Raw genomic sequence first — 13,073 nt, 5'->3', positions numbered from 1 at the left:
GGCACTTCAGAGGGAGCCGTTTCTCACATTGTTTTGTACCATCAACCTCTCTCCATTACTCGTCACCTCATTACCAATAGTGTCCACTGCCTTTAAAGTCGTCGCATGTAAACAAGAAAACCCACCCATGATCTTTGACTTATAACACAGAAGCTTTACGTTTAGCTTTTAAAATGGCCAACTCCCTTATCTTTGCCGCTTACTGTTTACACTGTGGCAAGAATGGGGTCAAAATGCAACACTCACAAGTACCATTCGACTATTACACAGTTCTTTCATATCAGTTCATATTCGACGTGGAGAGAAGTGCGACACCAATATCTTTTTTTCAGAAATCAAGATGGCGATAACTTGGGGAGTACGGTTTTTGGTGTGGGGATTTATCTCGGCGTTTCTCTCAACGATTACTGTAAAGTACTGCCTGACCAGTGAAGCATCAACTCTGCTGAAAGGACTTGCAGGTAAGGATAAGATGTAGGCTATAAACATACCAGACTAGTCCAGGGCCCAATTTCATAGAGCTGCTTAATAAGCACAATATTTTGCTTAAGCAAAAAGAAATCCTTGCTCAGTAAAATCAGATCACCGGCCAAGACTCCACTCAATTGTTATGCTAAGTAAACAACAGCTAACTACCAGTCACAAGCAATAATATGTGGCATGAAGTTTTTGCCAGTAACATGTGCAAAATAAGTGAGCTATATTTTGCTTAAAGTCACCTGGAAATAGCTTTTTTTTTCTTTCAAACATAAGAGTATATGCTTACGAACAATAAAACAATTTTTTAGTAATTGTTTGTCACGATTTATGTGTTTAAAAAATATATAAAGTTGTTTGGGGCTGACTCCGCCTACTCCTTTTGTGACGTCAATCGAGGCAGACTTTGCCTGCAATGCGTATAGTAAACACACGTGCAAAGTACATGTACGTCCAAGTCGTGAGTTGGTACGTTTCAAAAAAGGGTTTTTCTGCATTCAGCAGCAATACACCTGGTCGGCATTGCCGGAAAAAAACCAAAACAAATATTTTTTTGAAACGTACAAACTCACGACTTGGTCCGTTTACTTTGCAATTGTGTTTACTCTACGCATTACAGGCAAAGTCTGCCTCGATTGACGTCACGAACAGCGCCCTCTCGGGTCGGGTTCTACTTTTAAATTAATTTGTAAATAACATAAGAACTGATTTTTTGAAACCTTAGTTAAGTGTTTATTCACATTCCACTCATCAAAACACATATATTAGTGACAAAAGCTTTATTCTGAAAAAAATACCACTTCCAGGTGACTTTAAGCAGCTCTATGAAATTGGCCCCTGGCCTTTATTACTTTGTCAATGGTCATTAAAGGCAGTGGACACTATTGGTAATTACTCAAAATAGTTATTAGCATAAAACTTTACTTGGTAACGAGTAATGGTGAGAGGTTGTTGGTAAATAACATTGTGAGAAACGGCTCCCTCTGAAGTGCAAAAGTTTTCGAGAAAAAAGTAATTTTCCACGAATTTGATTTCAAGACCTCAGATTTAGAACTTGAGGTCTTGAATATCAACCATCTAAACGCACACAACTTCGTTTGGCAAGGGTGTTCTTTTTCTTTCATTTATCTCTCAAGTTCGATGACCGTTTGAGCTCAAATTTTCACAGGTAGTTATTTTATGCACATGTTGAGATACGCCAACAGTGAAGGCTAGTATTTGACAATTACCAATAGTGTCCACTGTCTTTAACTCGTTATATAACTTGGTCTATAACTCGGACCTTGTATCCTCGGTCATATTAAGACAGTTCTCTAACCATATTAGTCTCTTACTCGGCTAACAACACGATTTCTAATGCGGTCAATATAGGCTATCCTTACCCGTGCTCTTACTTTGTCTTTTATTCGGTCACTAATCTCATCTGTAACTCGGTCACTTACCCGGTCTTCCCGTCGGTCTCTAACTTTGTCTTAAACTCCGTTACTAGGTCTCTAACTCGGTCTATTAAATATTAAACTGGGACTCATTCGATCTCTTACCCCCCCCCCCTCCAAACTAAACACAATTTATTTGGATGCCATTTTCAGGTGTTTTTGCCGTTGTCAGCATCCTGTCGACCGTGGTGGCTCTCCACATTTCGACTCTTCAGTGTTCTGAAAGCCATACACTGAAAACCCTACTACTGCAGTATTTCATGGTGAAACAAATTGATTTCTTCGTTCCGTTTCTCCTCTATAAGATGACGAAAGTCTGGAAGAATCCCATGAAGGCGCAAGAGCAGCTTCTTCTGAAGCTGCTTGCCCGTGATGCGAAGACGGAGTACGGCATGACACACGGCTTCAGCGACATCAAATCTCTTCAAGAGTTCCGTGAGAAGCATCCACTCACTAAGTATGAGCATTATCGAGATTACTTCACCAGGCTGGCTGACGGGGAAAAGAACGTCTGCCTAGCGGCAGATATTTACCGATTTGGAACTTCGTCTGGTACAACTGGAAAGGGCAAGCTCATTCCCATGGTGCTATCGTCAATATCAGGCAGCTTGCTTTTTTCAGTCATGAGAATTGTCAATCCGCCCAGTCCTGTCCAGAAATTGGCCATGTTGTATTGTAAGCCTACTCCACAGAAGGCCAAAACAGGAATTGACATTGCACCTGCTTTTTTTGTGCCAGACTATGCAAAAGTCTACACGGATATGTTTCAGAATACACCGTTTTGTGCATTTCAAATTTCCACCGATTTCGAAGCGACCTATGTCCACATGCTATTTGCCCTGACGGACAAGAACATTTTTCAATTTCTCGCTCCGTTTGCCTCGCAAGTCTACAGAGCATTCGCGATGCTTGAAGAAGAACAGGAGATGTTCCTAGAGGATCTGACTCTAGGAAGGGTTAACCCGAAGATACAACTCGATGAGGGAATTCGACGGTCTCTGGACGCAGCTTTGACGGCAGACCCAGCTCGAGCAGACGAACTGAGGAGGGAGTTTGCTACAGGCTTCGTGGGTATCGTGGGTAGAATCTGGCCTCATCTCCATTATGTCCTGACTGCCGACATTTCAAACTTTTTTAAGAAACTTGACACCAAATACACAAAAGGTAAGGGGTATAATATAGTACAGTTTAAATCCCAAATGTCCTTCGGGATGGGACGTTAAGTCGTAGGTCCCGCGTGTTGTGTGATGAGCATACACTTATCGTTCGGATAAGGGTTTCGCTGCGGTGCTTTCTGGTATAATTGGCTGCAGATTACAAAACTGCACTTTGTAAATCATTACATGGTGTTGTGTAAAATAACCATATAGCTCTTATACTCAGATCATAGCCCGCATGCGTACAGACTGGGTATACATATTTCTGTTATGGCACCTTTTGTAGATCAGGTTTTGACCATGACTTAAATCCCTACTCTCTGTGAATGAAGGTTTATGTGAGAAAACAAGTGAAATTCTCAGATTAATGTTTTCAGGCGCGTAGGCCCTATAGGCTATCCGATGTAAACGCTAAAAAATAATTTCGTCACTCTGAGACGTAGACATGAATCATTTTTTGTGAAATTGTTTACTTATTTCTTAACAACTACAGTTGCACCTTAGCAAGTAAGAGGGGCATGGTTGGCTTGTGAGTAAAGCGCTCGCCTCTAACCAAGGTGACCCTGGTTCGATACCCGGCCAGGGACATGTCAGTTGTGCGTTGGTTCTCTGCTGTGCATGCCACGAGGGTTTTCCAGACCATGCGGTTTTCCTCCTTCGGGAAAAATCAAACACTCTCGATCTTTGGCTGTGCTCAATGGGTTGAGGTGGCTGGCAGTCAAAGGCGCCCTTGCATGCCTGCTTCTCGAACACGTTGTAGCCGCGTCCTTCACAATTTAGCTCTTATATGCTTGTGAGGATTATTATTATTGGAACATTTTAAGGGAAGCTTTCTACCTTCATTATCTTTCAACCGTGTGAACCTGTGAATGTGGGCTTGTATGGCCTACCCCCCCGAGGACATTTTTCAATAGGGACAATAGGTCATCACTAGTCGTTAATGGGTCATAGTAAATTGTGTACAAAACCAATAGGGATTCCTTCAATGCAGGAACAACAGAAAGTACAATAGGTGTCATATAACGTAATAGTCAAACACAATGTGGTGTGTGCGTGGGCATGTCTACTATTGATAACAGAGGACATTAACAAAAGGGATCCGGGAAAAAGGCACACCGGGGACAGTCCTCGGTGGATTTTGTGTACAAAACCTATGGGGATGTTTGAAAAATAAACAATGTCCAAACAATGGGAGAACAAAGAGAAGTCCTCAGTCTGCATCATGAACATGCCTGTGTGGGTTCGTGTGTGTGTGTTTCGTGTCGTACAAAAAGTACCCAAACCCTTGAATCGGCTTTTATAATTGGTTCGTCTCACACAGGAACTAAGCTGTTTTCTGGAGCTTATGGTTGTACTGAAGGTTTTATTGGCGTCAATCTCTGGATAGACAAACCACAGATGGAATATGTACTTATTCCAAATGACATCATTGTTGAGTTCATCCCTGAAAGTCTTGTGTAAGTACACATTAAGGTGTTTTGTTTTCCTGACACAAGTGTCACGACCGGGATTCGAACCCAGACTCTGCTGAACAGAAGCACCAGAGTTTGAGATCGGTGCTCTTATCCACTCGGCCACGACACCCCGGTACTTTACATCATTATAACTCGAATTAAGACTCGTCTGAACTCTTTGTAGAAATTCACCCCAAGTGTAATAAATCTCATATGAGCTGTCGTGGCCCTGAGAAGTACACTCGTTTAACAACTCGTCGTTTTGATAAGTATGCTCTGATTGTCTTCAAGAGAATGCTCAACTATTTGCTATGTGGCTTAAGTACTGCCGATAAGGTTAAGCTTGCAGGGTAAACAAAAAATCAAATTATTTGAGAAACATTTCACTTCGAAGTAATCTGGTTATGGAAAAAACAAGTTTTTATCTCCCAAAGTTTGAATCTGAGAAACGTTACTGTCAGATTCGTTTCGTAGATTGTGAATTCAAATTAAGGATTATTATTCCTGCAGGGAACAAAACCGCTCCAGATTTTTGGCGATATCGCAAAAGGGCTACCACATTTTGAAATGTGAGTTTCACAGACTAGTGCTATCGTAAATAAACATTTCTATATGATTAAAACAATAATTAAACGGGAAAAAAAATGTTGTATTGATTCTTTTTTCTTTAACTAATAAAGTGACGAGGAGAATCCGGATACTTTGTTTATGAATGAGGTAGAGGTTGGTCAACGGTACGAGGTTGCGTTAACCACAACATCTGGGTTTTACCGTTACCGTATGGGCGACGTGATTGAGGTAGTCGGACACCATGAGAAGTGTCCGCTGGTTACGGTCAAGTACAGGTTGGTGAACCATCATTCATCCGATTGCTTTTATCAAAATGCTGCAATAGAAGATTTAAGAACGCTTGGTGGCAGCAGACTTACCACAAATTTGTCATCGTTGGTTTAGTTCTGAGCATGCGCACATTACCGACAACCATAGGTTTACCTGGTAAGTCTGCCGCCACCTATTAGCATCCCAAAAGTCTTCCATTGTCAGTGTGACATTTAAAGGGGCACATTAACTCAAAATTTCTCAAAAGGTTGCCGTTTGGAATTTCTCCTTTAGAATTTCACAAGTATATTCAATCACGATTACAAAGCTTAACAGATGAAATGGCAATGAAGAAGCTTAGCCCGAATCAAGAAGAATGCTGTTGAAAATAATATGCTTGAACAAGTGGCGAGACCAATTTCAGTGTGAGTTGAACTCGACAAGTGAAAAATCCCCCAAGATAAGAAATGTAATTTGTGGCTTAAAAATCCTCTCAACATTTCAGAACTGGAGAGCTACTGAATCTACGCAGTGAGAAGATTGACGTACTGGTGGTCAACAAAGCCATTCAAGAAAGCTTAGAAGGATGGGATGGAGCTACTCTAGTAGAATGGACATGCGCAGAGAGCCCACTGTTTTACGAAGATAAAGGTTATAGTATTTTGTTGTTTTGTGTGACTTTCTTGTCGTTCATTTTGCCACATCAACAACATGAGCTTGGTATAAAATAAATTGTTATTTTTTGGTTTAATGACATTTTGTGGTTTGAATTTTTTTTAATGATATTTTCAAATATGTACTGCGCAGAAATTTAGTGGAAATAAACGATTACATTATCCTTTATTCATTCGTGCTTCGTCCTTCGGATTGGACGTAAAGCCGTTGGTTCCGTGTGTTGTGTAATGCACGTAAAATAACCCAGTCAGTTGATATTGCAGAAAGAAGGGGTTCACCCTGGTGTTCCTGGTTTGCTCGACTGCACTGCCAACTTTGTAAATCATTACACGGTATCAAAACACTTGGTCCAAAAACGATGAGTTCTCATTATAAAATCTTTATGAACTGTGTATTCTCTACCTCTAACTTAGAGGAAAACCAAATTCAACTTAAATTTTGTTTAACTATCTAACAATTATTTTGGTGTTGTTATAAACCTTGTTGTAAACCTTCCCAAGGGCATTGGATTTGTTTAATTTAGGAATAAAATTTATAAAATACACAAATAATATAATTATTAATTGCTTTCTTGCAGAGGGTGATTACGACATGTATTACCTGCTCTTCATCGAGTTAGAATCAGAAAAAGACATACACCTATCGGCTGATCAAAAGACACTGGTAAAGTATATTAGCTTTTGAATTTCGGAATGTAATATTCTCCACACCTATAGGAATGATTTGTCATCTGTGGCTTTCAATTTAGGGAATGTTTACGTTTGGTAATCACTTCTAAAATGCAATTATTATTATTATTATTATTATTATTATTATTATTATTATTATTATTATTATTATTATTATTATTATTATTATTATTATTATTATTATTATTATTATTATTATTATTATTATTATTATTATTATTATTATTATTATTATTATTATTATTATTATTATTATTATTATTATTATTATTATTATTATTATTATTATTATTATTATTATTATTATTATTATTATTATTATTATTATTATTATTATTATTATTATTATTATTATTATTATTATTATTATTATTATTATTATTATTATTATTATTATTATTATTATTATTATTATTATTATTATTATTATTATTATTATTATTATTATTATTATTACTATTATTATTATTACTACTATTACTACTATTACTACTGTTACTACTATTACTACTATTACTACTATTACTACTATTACTACTATTACTACTATTACTACTATTACTACTATTACTACTATTACTACTATTACTACTATTACTACTATTACTATCGTCATCGTCATCGTCATCGTCATCGTCATCGTCATCGTCATCGTCATCGTCATCGTCATCGTCATCGTCATCGTCATCGTCATCGTCATCGTCATCGTCATCGTCATCGTCATCGTCATCGTCATCGTCATCGTCATCGTCATCGTCATCGTCATCGTCTCGTCATCGTCATCGTCATCGTCATCGTCATCGTCATCGTCATCGTCATCGTCATCGTCATCGTCATCGTCATCGTCATCGTCATCGTCATCGTCATTATTATTATTATTATTATTATTATTATTATTATTGTTAAGTAATATTAATACAGGGTAGCCCCATCAGTGTCAAACACTGATCTCCCTGGGGGCCCTGTAGAAAAAGCAATACACAGAACAAGAGATAAAAAAATACACACGTATAAAGAACAACCCCCACAAAAGCAACAACAGCCACCATGAACAAAACAGAGAGAAAAAAAAGGCAACAAAAAGCCAATAATGCAAAACAAATCAACGACTCCGTAAACGCCAGAACCTAGAAGTGATTGAAGTCAATGTTGGCAGTCTCCCAGGCAAACCGTTCCATAAAAAGGGAACCTTCGTAAGAAATGCTTCTTTTGCCTTTCTCAGTCCTCACTTTATTAGGCACACACAACGCATTACTCTCTGCATTTCTACAATAACAGGCTTTGGTTGGAATCATTATAAAGCATTTTGAGAAACATTTCACTTCGAAGTAATGTAGTTACATAATGGTAGTTGACACTTTTGGTGTTTACTTAAAATAATTATTAGCATAAAACCTTACTTGGTGACGAGTATTATGGGAAGAGGTTGATGGTATAAAACATTGAGAAAAGGCTCCCCATTCTTTGACATAGTTTTGGAGAAAGAAGTAATTTTCCACGAATTTGATTTCGGCTCCCTCTGAATTGACATAGTTTTGGAGAAAGAAGTATTTTTCCGCGAATTAGATTTCGAGACTTCAGATTTAGAATTTGAAGTCTCGAAATCAACCATCTAAACACACTCAAGGGTGTGACAAGGGTGTCTTTTCTTTCAATATTATTGCGCAACTTCGACGACCAATTGAGCTCAAATTTTCACAGGTTTGTTATTTTATGCATATGTTGAGATACACTAAGACTGGTCTTTGACAATTACCAGTACTGTCCAGTGTCTTTAAAAATATATCCCGGTTTATGCCTCAGAATGGTTACTACAGTAACGCTTATCAGATTGTGTATTTATATGAGTTTAATTAGTCTTGAAGTATTTAGGAAAACATGTGGTAATCACAGAGTAATTTTGTCGAAGAATTTTTGTGAAATTGATCTAGCAATTTCTCAACAACTACAGCACCTCAGCATGTAATATTTCAAGAGATGATTTTATGTAATCATGATCTTTAAACCGTTTAGTTTACATATGTCGACGTTTGTGTTTTGTGTCGTACAAACATAGTACCAAAACCCTTAATATGCATAACTTCATATTTTTGTTTCCAGTTCGACAGCTCTCTACGTAAACAGCATGATTTCTATGACCACTACCGGAAAGTGGGCACAATCTGCGAGGCTCACGTCCACGTAGTGCGACCTGGATCCTTCAACAAGCTGAAAGATCACATCGTAGCGACCTCTACGGCAAGTTACAACCAGTTCAAGATGCCCAAGAAGTTGCGCACAAGGGTGATACTCGACTTTATGTTGGATTGTGTCGTTGAATCCGACGTGAAGAATTAAATACACTGTCAACTACTATCAACAGCTCCCCATTACTCGTTACCTAGTCTGGTTTTAAGCTAATAATTATGTTGAGTAATTACCAATAGTGTCAACTGCCTTGAACTGCCAAGTATTATAGTTTTTGAAGTAAAAGGCTGGTCAAAACACATGTTCATTGGCAAAATGAATAAACTACCAAAGTTAAAAGTATAATACTATTGAACTTTAAAAATCAGAGACGATTCTAAGAATATTCCAACGAAGACACAAAGGTACACAATTTCTTCTCTAGAGGGCTCTTTGGGCAAACTAGAAGTGTTCTCTGAACTTGTATTTTTCCAAAACAAGATGTTTATAGATGCAATGATGGGAATTAAGGCCCCCTCTTCAGTGGAATATTGAGCTGTTTATAACTTAAAATAATCTGACGTGAAAGTTAAATATAAAGACTTTCCACTGGTGACTTGCACGAATATAAACGTTGATCTTGGCTTGGGTAGAAACATAGCTGTGCAGTGCCAAGAAAACAATTTGCTCTATACCACCAGGAACAAAATCAGAGAAAAACAAAGCAACAAACTCTCAATCTCTAGTATTTTAGTTAAATTACTTCTTTCTCAAAAACTACGTTACTTCAGAGGGAGCCGTTTCTCACAATGTTTTATACTATAAACAGCTCTCCATTGATCGTTAACAAGTAAGTTTTTATGCTAACAATTATTTTAAGTGATTACTGATAGTGTCCATGCCTTTAAACCAATTTTAACGGACGCCAATTACAATGTTTTCACTTGCCTACCTAGTGTGGTAATGAGCGGGTTGGTGGCTGGCTGTTGTAAATGAACCGAGTTGAATTAAAGGTGGGGTCCTTAGAGGAACACGTTGCCTTGGATCGGAAGAGTTTGTTTATGAAAGGCGTTTGAAACCGTTTGATATGAATACTGCATATTATGTTGTTTTCTGTATGCTTTCTATTTCCATTCATGTAGTTCCTCTTCACTGCTTATGTTACACATAGTTACCTGTTCATGTTTGTTGTGTTGTCATATTTTAGCATTCGTGAAAGACTCTACTAGGGTCAAAACGTCAGACCTAATAACTATTTTTTGCATTTACAATTTGTATTTATACCATAGATCCATTTGGTTGGTAAGTTGTTTGCAATAGCTAATTCTATTTTCTCGATAATGCATCATGGTTAGAAAGATGTTTTAAAAGAGAATATAATTAAACAATAAAAAATTTGAACGGTTTTCCTCGTACGTCGTGAACTATAACACGGCACGCCAATAAATGGGCGACCCTAGTTCGCAAAGTAAAGGGAAACCACGCTTTTCATAGACCAACGCCCAATCCAACGTGTTCCTTTAATTAGCGGCCAGATATCAAACAAAATGAATGCCAATCAGTAAAGACTGCTTCTCCCATTGTTGTTGCCATAAATAAATACCTTCAACGAAAAGAAAAAAAACGGTAAAGAGCATCAACATTTGTGTGTTTTCTTGCATAGATATTAATATTAGGCCTAATGTAGAATTGTTTGTTTTTTAATTCATTGTCAATTGCCATTCGTTACGCTGTTGAATGTTTCCATGGGACATCGCTAATTAAATAGTTTCCCACCCAACAAGTACGTGGATACAGAATGTTTGTTGGGCCATTTGTATCGCAAGTTCACGGTCTTTACAAAATTAACATTATTTACAACACACCTCTTGCTTGTTCTTGCTTGTTGGGTGAACTAATATAGTCTAGTGATCGCGCGCGCATTTTTTTGCAGGATCGGGCACTAGTCTTTTAAAAAAGTGACTGGTTACAGCGCCCTCTCTTGACGTGAACCGTGAACAGCAACTAAAAACTTGCTTTTTTTACCAAATTTCTTTTCTTATTTCACATTTAAGACCGAGGTGTGTTATAAAACCATTGACTGACATTATTCGGTAAATATAGTGTACGCCTATTCCCCCTCGGGCCTGTGAGTGAAAGTCCGTCGGGGAATAGACTTCACTATTTACCTCGCTGCCAGTCAATGGTATAACACGTGTTATTAATACACCACACCCGACGAGTCTTTGACCAAACAGAATGCATAAATTCTCGGATTTTTTTTTATTGATAATACATGGATTGTACATAGCGTCATTGGCTGCCATTTGTTGATGTAAAACAATGGGAAATGTGCACGCGAGTACGCGCTGCGTACAACTCATGTTTGCTCTTCATGCGTCACAAAATTAAATTATGCTTCAAAGATGGCGGCCAATGACGCGTGACGTTGTAATCCATCTATAGTTAACCTTCCTACATTTCGTTTTTCGAAAATTTATACAATAAATTGGCCTACACATTGAGAAATATTTGCGTCTGAAAATAATGAGCAAAAGGCTACGTATAATTATAAGCTACAATTTGTTAGCAAAATTGCTGGCAATTTGGAGCCACATGTTAAGTTCTTTGAAGTATGCGACTTTTTTATCATGTCCAAAAATCGAACTGTTGTGCATGGCGGCCGTGTTGTTGTTCTCACGGCGCCATTCGTTGTTGTTAAACAGTCTTCCCTTCAGGAAGAAGCTTGGGTTGAGAGATCTTACCTCCAGGTGAACCGGTTGATCATGAAGAAGCATGTTATTCATCACGTCCTGGTTAGGGGTTCTTTCCTTCTTCTTGTCCCTCTTCATTCGTAGCACCCACTCCCTGACGAACCGGAGGGTACGCTCAGTGGGTTTGAAGTAAGTCAAACCAGCGCAGAATCTGGAGGTCGGATTCCGTTCGGGATAGTTCATGAATTCGTCCAGCATGGCCACATCGAAATCTCCTTGGAAGTACGGGAAAGGGTCGCGGAACCAAAACGTATCCGTGTCGGTGAACATCACCTCCAAGCCTTTCTCGAGGAAGCTTAACAGATACTCCGCTCGCTTGTTAACCAACTCCTTGTACACCTTGGTTCCGAGCATGAGTTTCTGTGGAGTCATGAATCCAGAACTGGTCTTCAAAACGTTTAGTCCGGGTTGACCACTGCTTATCCCGAGTAAGAATGCGTAAGCCTGGGGATCTTCAGCGATGATGGTTACGTTAAGGCAGACACCGGTTCGTTTAATGCTCTCAAGTAGGTTCAACAGGATGTCCAGAAAACCCGTGTTAGTCGTCGTTAACCCAATTGGATAACTTTCCGTATGGCGCCACCACTTTTTCACTCATTTTTACAAAAAGGGATATATCAATCAGGTAAATTAGATACTATATTATTTTATTTCGAATGAAAAAGTGGTGGCGCCATACGGAAACTTTTCCACACAATTACACCGGGTCTCTTTCTGACATCTTCCACGGTGCAATCCGACAGTCGCGTTGTGGGTGAGTTTTGGGCTGCCGTCCGTCGCGTCGGCACTGCCCGCGGAGAGGGCGAGACTGGATCCAACGCCCCAGTGTCTTCTACAGTGAATCTTTTGGTAACTTGTTTGACTCGGCCAACATGAAACCCACATAGGAAGCAGGCCACCACAACGGCAACCGGAAATGCACATTTTACACGATGTATTTTCATCACATCGGGTGTTGGACTTGCAAAAATAAAAGTCAGCAGTTTGCAGGCGTCAGTTACAACTCGACGAATCCAACACTCTCTGTAACAGCTCAACATATAAGACAACTTGATTAGATCTCAGTAATCTTCTTTCCTACGTGACTGTTGTACGGTACGGGCAGCCGGTAGCTTGTTGGGCTGGCATCACAAACCAAAAAGTACCATGCAGCGGCACGCAAGACATTCTTGAGTATGAGAGGCAAGACACTTGACAGTGCCATTTCGGTCATGTGCGAGTACAGATCCGTCTCCTCCATCAACTGTTGCTCAAAATGCATTTGTCATTCTGAATCACATCAATCAGCTTTCAGGACAAACAATGTGTATAGTTTTGGGTTTTCTTTAGCTGAACAAAAGACCACGCGACAGGAATTCGGCATAATCACAGGTAGCCTAATCTAAAAGGAATTTGATTCAAAATTGAGGGCATGATGGATGCTGAACCTAAGTAGCAGGAATTTCAA

At 38.8% G+C, this 13,073-nt stretch overlaps 1 protein-coding gene and 1 pseudogene across 2 annotated transcripts; one reads left to right on the top strand and one right to left on the bottom strand.

Moving 5' to 3' along the window:
* The first annotated feature begins 310 nt into the window (after positions 1 to 310).
* On the top strand, positions 311 to 10,683 carry LOC139937790 (uncharacterized). Of its 2 annotated transcripts, none has more exons than XM_071933097.1 (7): positions 311 to 461; positions 2,067 to 3,077; positions 4,392 to 4,527; positions 5,205 to 5,369; positions 5,849 to 5,994; positions 6,596 to 6,681; positions 8,808 to 10,683. In XM_071933097.1, the coding sequence occupies exons 1-7, from the start codon at positions 341 to 343 to the stop codon at positions 9,042 to 9,044; spliced, it is 1,902 nt and encodes a 633-aa protein (XP_071789198.1). In that variant the 5' UTR covers positions 311 to 340; the 3' UTR covers positions 9,045 to 10,683. The 2 variants fall into 2 exon arrangements, with proteins under 2 accessions (XP_071789198.1, XP_071789199.1); XM_071933098.1 differs by having other exon boundaries at positions 333 to 461; positions 2,219 to 3,077; positions 8,808 to 10,681.
* A 745-nt stretch (positions 10,684 to 11,428) lies between these two features.
* On the bottom strand, positions 11,429 to 12,887 carry LOC139937264 (uncharacterized; annotated as a pseudogene).
* Positions 12,888 to 13,073: the final 186 nt, after the last annotated feature.

The sequence above is a fragment of the Asterias amurensis genome, chromosome 5 (assembly GCF_032118995.1).
Source record: "Asterias amurensis chromosome 5, ASM3211899v1".
In the NCBI taxonomy this organism is placed as follows: domain Eukaryota; kingdom Metazoa; phylum Echinodermata; class Asteroidea; order Forcipulatida; family Asteriidae; genus Asterias; species Asterias amurensis.
Note: the sequence above shows the minus strand (reverse complement) of the source record. Positions and strands in the feature narration are given on the sequence as shown.

Bases quoted from the DNA above. Each gene is read 5' to 3' on its own strand.
- LOC139937790 (XM_071933097.1), top strand. From the start codon at position 341: ATGGCGATAACTTGGGGAGTACGGTTTTTGGTGTGGGGATTTATCTCG. The intron at 462-2,066 runs GTAAGGATAAGA...TGCCATTTTCAG, and splicing joins TCTGCTGAAAGGACTTGCAG to GTGTTTTTGCCGTTGTCAGC. The intron at 5,370-5,848 runs GTTGGTGAACCA...TCAACATTTCAG, and splicing joins CTGGTTACGGTCAAGTACAG to AACTGGAGAGCTACTGAATC.